Raw genomic sequence first — 11614 nt, forward strand, 5'->3', positions numbered from 1 at the left:
AAACGGGTGATTTAACAAGTGGATTCGTGAAAAAAAGCACGGTCGTTGCACCAATGTGTACCTAACCATAAACATCAATGCCTTTCTTAAAATCAATACACAAGTATATATTTTAAACCTGCATATTTTGTTAATATTGCCTGCTAACATGAATTTCTTTTAAATAGGGATAATGTGTCACTTCTCTTGCAACAGAGTCAGGGTATATGCAGCAGTTTGGGCCGCCTGGCTCGTTGCGAACTGTGTGAAGACTATTTCTTCCTCACAAAGGAATTTCACCAAACGGGGGATGATTTAACAAAAGCGCATTTACGAAAAAAAAGCACAATCGTTGCACTAATGGATCTAACCATAAACAGCAATGCCTTTCTTAAAATCAATACACAGAAGTATATATTTTTTAAACCAGCATATTAAGTTAAAAGAAATTCATGTTAGAAGGCAAAATTAAACTAGGGAAATTGTGTCACTTCTCGTGTGTTCATTGCAAGCCGTTTGGGCCTCTTGGCTTGTTGCGAAATAATTTGCCAGAATTCTATGTAATTATGACATAATATTGAAGGTTGTGCAATGTAACAGCAATATTTAGACTTAATTAGACCGTTAGATAAAATACGTAACGGTTCCATATTTCACTGAAAGAATAAACGTTTTGTTTTCGAAATGATAGTTTCTGGATTTTACCATATTAATGACCTAAGGCTCGTATTTCTGTGTGTAACTATATTATAATTAAATCTATGATTTAATAAAGCAGTCTGACTGAGCGGTGGTAGGCAGCAGCAGGCTCCTAAGCATTCATTCAAACAGCACTTTCTTGTGTTTGCCAGCAGCTCTTAACAATGCTTCAAACATTGCACTGTTTATAACTTCAAGCCTATCAACTCCCGAGATTAGGTTGGAAAAACTAAAGTACCTATTAGAACATCCAATAGTCAAAAGGTATATGAAATACAAATGGTATAGAGAGAAATAGTCCTATAATAACAACAACCTAAACCTTCTTACCTTGGAATATTGAAAACTCATGTTAAAAGGAACCACCAGCTTTCATATGTTCTCATGTTCTGAGCAAGGAACTTAAATGTTAGCTTTTTTACATGGCACATATTGCACTTTTACTTTCATCTCCAACACTTTGTTTTTGCATTATTTAAACCAAATTGAACATGTTTCATTATTTATTTGAGACTAAATTGATTTTATTGATTTATTATATTAAGTTAAATAAAAGTGTTCATTGTTCATTCAGTATTGTTGTAATTGTCAATATTACAAATATATATATATTTAAAAAAAAAAAAAAATTAAAAAAAAAAAAAAAACGGCTGATTAATCGGTATCGGCCCTTTTATTTGTCCTCCAATAATCGGTATCGGCGTTGAAAAATCATAATCGGTCGACCTCTAATGCTAACATAATTGCAAAAGGGTTTTCTAATGATCAATTAGCCTTTTAGAATGATAAACTTGGATTAGCTAGCACAATGTGCCATTGGAACACAGGAGTGACGGTTGCTGATAATGGGCCTCTGTATTCCATTAAAAATCAGCCGTTTCCAGCTACAATAGTCATTTACAACATTAACGATGTGTACACTGTATTTCTGATCAATTTGATGTTATTTTAAAAGGATTTGTTCCCTTCTTTTTCTTTTCTTTCAATAACAAGGAAATTTCTAAGTGACCCCAATCTTTAGAACGGTAGTGTAAATATTGAACAAAAACATAAACAACATGAAAAGTGTTGGTCCAATGTTTCATGACCTGAAATAACGCACAAAAAGCTTATTCTAACAAATTTGTTTACATCCGTGAGCATTTCTCCTTTGCCAAGATAATCCATCCACCTGACAGGTGTGACATATCAAGAAGCTGAATTTAAAAAAAAGATCATTACACAGGTGCACCTTGTGCTGGGTACAATAAAAGACCACTTTAAAATGTGTAGTTGTCACACAACACAATGCCACAGATGTCTCAAGTAGAGGGAGCGTACAATTGGCATGCTGACTGCAGGAATGTCCACCAGAGCTGTTGCCAGAGAACTGAATGCTAATTTCTCTATCAGAAGCTGCTTCCAATGTCATTTTAGAGAATTTGGCAGTACGTCTAACCAGCCTCACAACCGCAGACCATGTGTTAACATGCCAGCCCAGGACCTCCACATCCGGCTTCTTCACCTGCGGGATCATCTGAGAGGGTGGGGGGGTTGCTGAGGAGTATTTTGGTCTGTAATAAAGCCCGTTTGTGGGGAAAAAATATTCTGATTGGCTGGGCCTAGCTCTCCACAGAGACATTGGTGGATTCGACACCAGGCCAGGGTGCAGGTCTCTGCGAGGTAGGATGGTTAGCAGTGCCTCAATGCAGACGCGGTTCCCGGGACAAGTCTTCCCTTTCACCACCTGAGTGAGAACACAGCAGGGTGGACTTAGGAAAGTGCAAAGCAATTGAAACCAATGCACGGTTCATGAACACACACACACACACAGAAGGACAGGAAACTCTTAACCATCAGCAAAAGTGTAGGTTTGGTCATCTGGAAATTGGAACATTTCATGACAGGAACATGAGAGTTCTCTGCTTTAGCTCCCACTGTGCCAATTAGCTGCTAGCCTTGTGCCACCTTTACCTGCACAGAACAGACTCTGGTCATCAGCTAGTGAGGACTATGAAAAATAGATAACCCCTAAGAGTTGATGTTTAAAGTTGTCTCTATATACAGTACCAGTCAAAAGTTTGGACACACCTAGTCATTCAAGGGTTTTTCCTTATTTTTACTAGTTTTTACATTGTAGAATAATAGTGAAGACATCACAACTATGAAGCAACACATATGGAATCATGTAGCAACCAAAAAGGTGTTAAACAAATTAAAATATATTTTATATTTGAGATTCTTCAAAGTAGCCACCCTTTGCCTTCATGACAGCTTTGCACACTCTTCGCATTCTCTCAACCAGCTTCATGAGGTAGTCACCTGTAATGCATTTAAATTAATAGATGTGCCTTGTTAAATGTTAATTTGTGGAATTTCTTTCCTTCTTAATGCATTTGAGCCAATCAGTTGCATTGTGACATGGTAGGGGTGGTATACAGAATATAGCCCTATTTGGTAAATGACCAAGTCCATATTATGGCAAGAACAGCTCAAATAAGCAAAGAAAAACAGTCCATCATTAACTTAAGACATGAAGGTCAGTCAATACAGAAAATGTCAAAAACTTTGAAAGTTTCTTCAAGTGCAGTGGCAAAAACCACCAAGCACTATGATGAAACTGGCTCTCATGAATACCACCACAGGAAAGGAAGACCCATAGTTACCTCTGCTGCAGAGGATAAGTTCATTTGAGTTACCAGCCTCAGAAATTGCAGCCCAAATAAATGCTTCAAATAGTTCAAGTAACAGACACATCTCAACATCAACTATTCAGATGAGACTGCATAAATCAGGCTTTCATGGTCGAATTGCTGCAAAGAAACCACTACTAAAGGACACCAATAAGAAGAAAAGACTTGTTTCAAGAAACACGAGCAATGGACATGAGACCAGTGGAAATCTGTCCTTTGGTCTGATGAGTCCAAATTTGAGATTTTTGGTTCCTACCGCCGTGTCTTTGTGAAAAGCAGAGTAGGTGAACGGATGATCTCGGCGTGTGGTTCCCACCGTGAAGCATGGAGGAGGAGGTGGGATGTGTGGGGGTGCTTTGCTGGTGACACGGTCAGTGATTTATTTAGAATTGAAGGCACAATTAACCAGCATGGCTACCACAGCATTCTGCATCGATACGGCATACCATCTGGTTTGCGCTTAGTGGGACTATGATTTGTTATTCAACAGGACAATGACCCAACAGACCTCCAGAATGTGGAAGGGCTATTTGACCAAGGACAGTGATGGAGTGCTGGATCAGATAACTTGGCCTCACAATCACCCGACCTCAACCCAATTGAGATGGTTTGGGAGTTGGACCACAGAGTGAAGGAAAAGCAGCCAACAAGTGCTCAGCATATGTGGGAACTAATTCAAGATGGTTTGTAAAGCATTCCACGTGCAACTGGTTGAAAGAATGCCAAGAGTGTGCAAATCGGTCATCAAGGCAAAGGGTGGATACTTTGAAGAATCTAAAATATAATATATTTTTTAATTTGTTTAACACCTTTTTGGTTGCTACACGATTCCATATGTGTTGCTTCATAGTTGCGATGTCTTCACTGTTAATTCTACAATGTAGAAAATAGCACAAATAAATAAAAACTCTTGAATGAGTAGGTGTGTCCAAACTTATGACTGGTACTGTAGGTCAAAAGTGCTAACAGTAAAGACAAAAGTAAAAACGTGTTAAAGTTCTCATAAAATACTGAAGCCAAACAATGAGATTCTGAAAGTAAGCTGACCAGTGCATGACCAGGCTAAAATGCATTGGGACAATATCAGCATAAGTAGGAGGCTGTCATAGCCATACACTCTCATGTCCTCCATCCACACCTGTGCTGGCCTTACTCAAGACTGGTGTCATTGGACAGCTAAAAGCAAAGAAACATCATGCATTTAACACAGCCATAAACGCCATTACAATTGATTTTCGGTTGATCAGATGAGACCTCTTAAAAAACAAAGTCAGATCTTCAATATTAGGTTTGGCTACCTGTTACAAAGACTTCCGCCAACTCGATCCACCCCAAGAAAATATGCAGAATGTTCATTGGGTCTTGCACTCCATCTAAGAGTAGCTGCTGTCCCTGGGTGGCCTGGAGGTATTGTCCTCTGGCAGATAACCCAGAGGACTGGCATGCAGGCATAAACCCTGGTGGACCCCTCCTGAGCTCATCTTGTTCTAAGTCCTTCTTACTAACCCCCTGGATCTGCACACACTGTCTATGGGCCTCCTCACACACCTGCCTTACAGAGGCCCTACAGGAGGCCACACCCTCCTTCGCAAATAGCCTGTGGGACTTGTTCTGCCCTGGGTGAGAGCCAGCAGACGCCATAATTCCTGTCTTCTTCTCTGGATAGTCCTTCTCTGGAGTCCTTTACTAGCCTCTCACCATCCTCTGGAAAGTCATCCAGGCTGAGCTTCCGGAGGTCAGATGATACTCTGCTGTCTGGATTGGGCTTCCTCTCCACGGATGCTTGGGTATCTTTCCTCCAGATTTTTGTTCTGTCGTTAAGACACTGCGTCGCCACTTCTCTGCTACCTCACAGCAGTCCTTTAGGCCAGAGGATAGAACTAGTGGAAATGTAGGATGCAGAGTGAGAGCCCACTTTCATGTCTGACTGACACGAAAGTCAACAGTCTACTGTGTACAAACATCCTGGAGCACTTACAAGCCAAATTCCAAGTTGCCATGTTTATAAATTGAGAAGACATGAATGGCTCTAGCAACAGTGATTGGACGGTCAACTTATAGAACGCTGGAATGATAGCTATTAAATAAATACACTTTTACCTCTACCATCAGGTAGGCATATGTCCTTCAGCATCAAATATCCAGCAAGGCATGGTTGCCAACCAGCTTGCTAAAAGTTTATCTTTGGTGTCCCAAAGCTACTAAAAGGTATGCACACTGGACACAACGTCGTGAAAAATAAACTTTAAAAAAAATATGATCTGCATTTAAACATGTTACGCTAATTAGTTTGATGTTGTACTTTTCTGAAGATCCAGAACAGTGCCAGTCATCACTAACACGAACTGTTATCCAACCAGCATATCTGTACGCTTTCAAGACTGCCTCCTCCAGGAAGTAAACAATATTTTTTCTTCATCCTTTATGGTGAAAATGCCTACTACGAGATTCAACACTATCCTCTAGTGTCCATTTATGATATTGCATGTCCATACATGTCACAAATAGTTTTAAAATGGTAATTTTGGTTCAAATTAAAGCAATCTAGTGTTTTTCAGTTGTATTATTATACTTTGGGGTAAGCATAATCTTATTTTACCGTTCAATGTTATTTGACCTTTATTTTTCCAGGTTAGTCTCATTGAGATAAATGTTTCAAGAGAGACTTGGCCAAAAGCAGCAAAGTTTAAAATACATTTTTACAACATAAAACAATACAGTTTAAAAACATAAATGTACACATTGAACAGACAAATGTTATTTGGGGAGGTGTGGTGCATCAAAACATTGATAGCCCCCCACTTCATTGCAGTGGTGTAAAGTACCTAAGTAAACATACTTTAAAGTACTACTTAAGTAGTTTTTGGAGGTATCTGTACTTTAATTTACTATTCATATTTTTGACAACTTTTACTCCAGTACATTCCTAAATAAATGTACGTTTTACTCCTTACATTTTCATTGACACCCAAAAGTACTTGTTACATTTTGAATGCTTAGCAGATTTTGAATGCTTAGCAGGACAGAAAAAATGTTCAATTCATTCACTTATCAAGAGAACATGCCTGGTCATCCTTACTGCCTCTGATCTGGCACACTCACTTAAGACAAATGCTTAGTTCGTAAATGATGTGTGAGTGTTGGAATGTGCTCCTGGCTATCTGTAAATAAAAAAAATACAATCTTGCTTGGTTTGCTTTGCTTCATCTGGTTTGCTACTCAAGTAGTATTTTACTGGGTGACTTTCACTTTTACTCGAGTCATTCTTTTAAACGAAAGTATCTTTACTTTTACTCAAGTATGAAAATAGAGTACTTTTTCCACCACTGCTTCATTGGTCAACCACAGTTTTTACCCTAGCTTTAAACTCATTCAGAGAGAAGAGCTCCTGTAATTTCAACTCCTTTTGTAGCTAGTTCAAAATGGAGGGCAAAGAGAACTGGAACTCCATTTTACCCCACTCTGTATGTGCCTTAGGCAAAGTCAACAAAACACAGTAGTTGATAGAATGATTGACAGTGAACACATTTGACAAGGCCCTACCATCTCACCCATCCTAGCAGACAAAGGCAGGCCCTGTTGCAGCAGGTGCATAAACCACATTGTTGAGTTGTTAAGTGATGAGAGCACTTGGAGACAATGAGGCCAAGGTTCAGAGCTGTTCTGAGAAACTGGTGTGACCTGTCTGACTGCTGATATACAGTCTCATGCAAAGATTAAGGTGAAGGGTGTGTGAAGGACGTTCTTTCAGTGCGCCAGTCACTTCGTCACACCCAAGCAAATGCCTCTGGTGTCAAGGAATAAAATGTCACGGCAGCGTCCCACAGGGGAAAAAAATGTATTGACTATTAGACCCCCTCTGGGGCTGAGGGCGACTGATTTTGAAGTCTCAGGAGACCATGAGCCCACAACAGAAGCTCCAATAAAAGTTATACAAGCTAGAGTATGCAGCCTAATTACACTACATGCATAGGCCCAATACAATCACTAGTTCGGTTACATGCTGGAATTAGTCACCGTTTCATATCCGATAGAGAGCTCTATTCTATTTGAAAATACAGTGATGGCAACAATAAGTCAAAGCCTAAGGAAACCCAATCAAGCCCAATCCCTTGGAATCGTTTTTATTATAATAAGTCAAACAGTTTTTACAAGAGCTTCCTAAGTATTTAGACTGAACTGGCACACTTACTACATACTGATCACCATCAATACAAGACACACCACAAACAGGATGTCACCAACATCAATGCTCTAGTGAAAAGGAGATCAGCTAATGTATGAGCAGTTTCTTGTCATTTTGATCCATTTTGATGAGTGTTCAATGAGCATTTTCCCCCCAGATCTGTAAACCACCAAATCAAAAGCAGTGTAACAATGTGCCTTTTTCCTAGAACAGGCCACTCAGCCGTTCACTAACTTCCCACAACTTCTTGGCCACAGCGTCGTCTTTGCCTTTGGCAACCACGTCCTGCGGCGCACAGCAGAAGAAGTAGCATCCACTCAGGGGCTCGATACCCTCCTGGAGGGCACAGTGGAGAGTGGTCTGGGCACCGGATTCTGGATCCAGGAACAACAGTCTAGCTATTGGCTCAATGATGAATCTCTGCCACAGGCTGCAGTTTCGGGATAGCTCTGTTTTCACTACTCCTACAGGGGGCAAAACATAATAGGTTAAGAAAAATAAGAAAAAGAAAACAGGTGAACTTTCAATGATCCAACACAGGAAAACAAATACCCTTAGCATGTATCCTAGGATGTGTAGCGTGTATCAGGACTCATTGTGGTTCATAGTGACAGATATAGCATTTATAATCTTGAAGGAAATGACCAACCTGGGTGAACACTGTAGCAAGTGACATTGGTACCCTTCAGTCTCTTGGCCAGCTCGTGGTTGAAGAGAACATTGCACAGTTTACTGTTGCAGTACGCGTGGAAGAACTGCCAGCTGTACCTCCCAGTGCCCAGGTGTTTATTAGTGATAAGGGCATCAAAGTCGATGTTGCCCCAGCGATAGGCCATGGAGCCCAGTGTGACTACACGGCCCCCAGTGCCCTCCTTCAGGCGGTCCAGCAACAGACAGGTCAGCAGGAAATGGCCAAGATGGTTGACCCCAAACTCAATACCAAAGCCATCAGCAGTGCGCCCATCCGCCACCAGACCTGAAGGAGAGACCACAGATGGTTCAATAGCCTTTTTCTACTCATGTTTTCTTGCGAATACAATTAAGAGAAAAAAAATAATATGACCACTAACCAGCATTGTTAATGAGAAGATCCAGTCTAGCCTCGGTCTTCAGGAAGGTCTCGGTGAAAGAACGCACTGCTTGAAGGCTCCCCAGGTCCAACTGCATGTACACCACATCAGTGCTGCCTGTCTCCTGAAATCACAATTTGTTAGGCCTATATTTGCCAGACCTTATTTTATTGTATTTAAATTGTCCCCCAAATCAAATATTTTCAATTATTTCCTATAAATAGCCAAATATTTGAAAGTACTTTCCTGGGTTAAATGGTGAAATGAATGGGAGTGTATTTGAATCAGTGTATTTGTGTATTTTAAAAATAATTCCTCAGTGTATTCCCAAATATATTCCAATATTGACTACTTCAATTTAAATTCTTACTTCCAAATGCCTTTGAAAGTCATTGAAATACCCTAAATAGTATTTGAATCCAGGTCGGATATTTACAGGCATACAATATTTTCAAATGATAACGTGACATCGAACTAATGAATATTCGAATACAAATGTGGAATTATTGTTTATTATAAGATTCTTGTACCCTTTTTATATCACTTATAGCAAGTTCGGCTTTCTCTTGGTTGCGGCATGCCATGATTACTCTTGCACCCCTCCTGGCAAGCTCCAGAGCAGTGGCTTTCCCAATGCCAGTGTTGCCACCTATGGGTAGAACAAAACATTGACATGACATTGACATAAAATATTAAAATACAATTCGGAGTTCCAGAGGCAAAACAAACCTGATTAAAACCCCAAATTAGATAAACATCATAGGCTGCGTGAGACAGACAACACCAATGAATGTATTATTCAGGTAAATATCCTAAATGTTATCAGACTTACAAAGCAGTCCAACATGTTTACAAAGCAGTCAAACATGTTTAAAGGCTAACAAACGTACCTGTTACTATTACAGTCTTCCCTGCCATCGCTGCATTTCCTTTAAATTTGGAGCTTTTAAAAATAGTTTTAACAAGGACAATATACACTGCAACTACAACACCAGTTGCAACTAGTAAAGGTAACATGCTGTTTTTTGCCCGGTCGTTGGTGTCCCGACTCAAACTCTACTCGTGGAAGTGCAACCAGTGAATAAAACATAGTTTGTTGCGGAGCAGGCTTTTTGTTAGGTTACCTGCCAGACCTACCTGTCCCACCGGTTCCCTGCTTCCGATTGATCACAGTCAAATATTCTGACCAAACCGGTGTTGATGTGCTTCCCCATTTACCCCGAGAGATCTGTTAATTAAATTGCGTCCCACACTTCCGATTGATCACGGTGAAATATTCTGACCAAACCGGTGTTGATGTGTTTCCCCATTTACTTCTAGAGATCTATACAATTGCGCCGTAGCAGAAAGGAAGAGGAAGAGAGAGGCCCAAATCGGCGGAAAATCTGTCGTTCTCCAGCAGGGGGCATTTTTTCGTTGTTTGCTCACCAAGCAAGGAGTTTTTGAATTAAGGTCAACGAGAGTGTCGAATTTGGTCGACAAAAAAATGAATGGCTTATTTTCTACGTGAGGTTTATCTAATATAAATTACTTAATCCATAAAATGTTACACTCTAAAAAAAAAAGGTTCCTGGAGTATCCTTTACAGGTTCTTCAATTTTAAATTGTGGGGGAACATCTTTTAATGGATCTTTTGAAGAACCCTTTGGGGTTCATTTATTAACTATCCCCCTCCCCAGCTATTAGTTTTATTATTAATAATAATAATATGCATAACAACAATAACGCAATATTTTAGTTCTCAGTGTTTATTATGATTTTAGTGGCAAAGCAGAATAAAAAAATCCAAATATGAGGTAAACTCCCAGCAAGTCCAATGGATATATCCTCTGGTGTGGTGATATTAATGTGTTGATGTTCTCCCTATCCATAACCAAAATGATTTTGCAGTGCATGGTGATAGAACAGGTTTTCTGTTATGTTCATCAGAGGTGTAGGGAGTGTGAAGTCCATGAATCCTAAAAATAGTAATTGTACAGATGATTAACAAAACATGCACATGACAAAATTCATACCTTGGTTTTTGTGGTGAATGTGAATGAAAAAAAATGTTTTGATCATGGTTTTCATACACATACCTTGTCCATAATGTAGAGGCCTATGGGATATTCATTGAAGAGGTAGAACCTTTTGGGGGCCATTTTCAGTGCCAAGAACCCTAAGGTTCTTCAAAGAACTTTGAGGATCTTAGAAGAACCCTAGTTGAACCCCTAATTTTTTGAATGTACGAGTGTATTGACATGTGACATCCCAGCAAGTTTGAGAAAAAACACTTTGTCGGAAATGTTATCAGATGGCTCATGGAATTAGGGCTAGTGGCATAGCATCTCTCTCCATGTAATACAGGTGGTTGACGTCAACAACCCTCATTGAATATTTAAAAATGGGATTACAATAATGAGATGTATCCACCAATTCAAAGAAAGGATAAGCGGGAGCTGGACAGCCCGCTGTGCCGCTGTGTGGACAATGTCTCCCATATTTAGGGAGGAGAGACATGTATCTTGTCAGTATATCCATGGTCTTAGTGTACCAGACACAACCTGTTCTTCTACAACCTGAGAAGGTTGATTGCTCCCCACTACTGGATTCAGAAAATAAGAAGAGGGGGAAGAAGAACATCACACAAAAAAATAAGAAGTTAACCTCAGTAATTCAAATTCACTCAGAGCCTTACACAGTAAGTCTTTTTTTCAGTAGGACTCTGAGGGTTTCTGGATCCTGCACATGGCGAACAGCACCCACAGCACTAGACTGCGGAGCCTCCACCATGACGACCAACACACTCCCACTTTCTTTCACTATTTTCGCCGCCTAGGAGACATGCTGGACAGTGCTTAGCCTGGCAATCTCTTCCTTTTTCACCCTAAGAGGGCACTCAGGGGACTCGTGCATGTTCCCCACCACAATTCCAAAATTCGTTGTCCTCTTCCATCTTAGCAAAATGATCAGTCATGTCCAGTTTCCTAAAAACACTTGATACATGTCCAAACGCTTTACAGTTTGTG

At 40.0% G+C, this 11614-nt stretch overlaps 1 protein-coding gene and 1 pseudogene across 3 annotated transcripts; both read right to left on the reverse strand.

The window, feature by feature from the left end:
• Positions 1 to 1975: 1975 nt before the first annotated feature.
• On the reverse strand, positions 1976 to 5350 carry LOC135548987 (rRNA methyltransferase 1, mitochondrial-like; annotated as a pseudogene).
• Positions 5351 to 7458: 2108 nt separating this feature from the next.
• LOC135550485 (dehydrogenase/reductase SDR family member 13-like) lies at positions 7459 to 9971 on the reverse strand. 3 transcript variants are annotated; one of them, XM_064981349.1, is made up of 5 exons: positions 9744 to 9971; positions 9137 to 9255; positions 8607 to 8730; positions 8186 to 8512; positions 7459 to 8000 (listed from the first exon to the last, which is right to left on the reverse strand). In XM_064981349.1, the coding sequence occupies exons 2-5, from the start codon at positions 9188 to 9190 to the stop codon at positions 7741 to 7743; spliced, it is 765 nt and encodes a 254-aa protein (XP_064837421.1). In that variant the 5' UTR covers positions 9191 to 9255; positions 9744 to 9971; the 3' UTR covers positions 7459 to 7740. The 3 variants fall into 3 exon arrangements, with proteins under 3 accessions (XP_064837421.1, XP_064837422.1, XP_064837420.1); XM_064981350.1 differs by having other exon boundaries at positions 9731 to 9971; XM_064981348.1 differs by lacking the exon at positions 9744 to 9971 and adding an exon at positions 9497 to 9719.
• Between the last annotated feature and the right edge of the window lie 1643 nt (positions 9972 to 11614).

The sequence above is a fragment of the Oncorhynchus masou genome, chromosome 12, assembly GCF_036934945.1.
Source record: "Oncorhynchus masou masou isolate Uvic2021 chromosome 12, UVic_Omas_1.1, whole genome shotgun sequence".
Taxonomy (NCBI): Eukaryota; Metazoa; Chordata; class Actinopteri; order Salmoniformes; family Salmonidae; genus Oncorhynchus; species Oncorhynchus masou.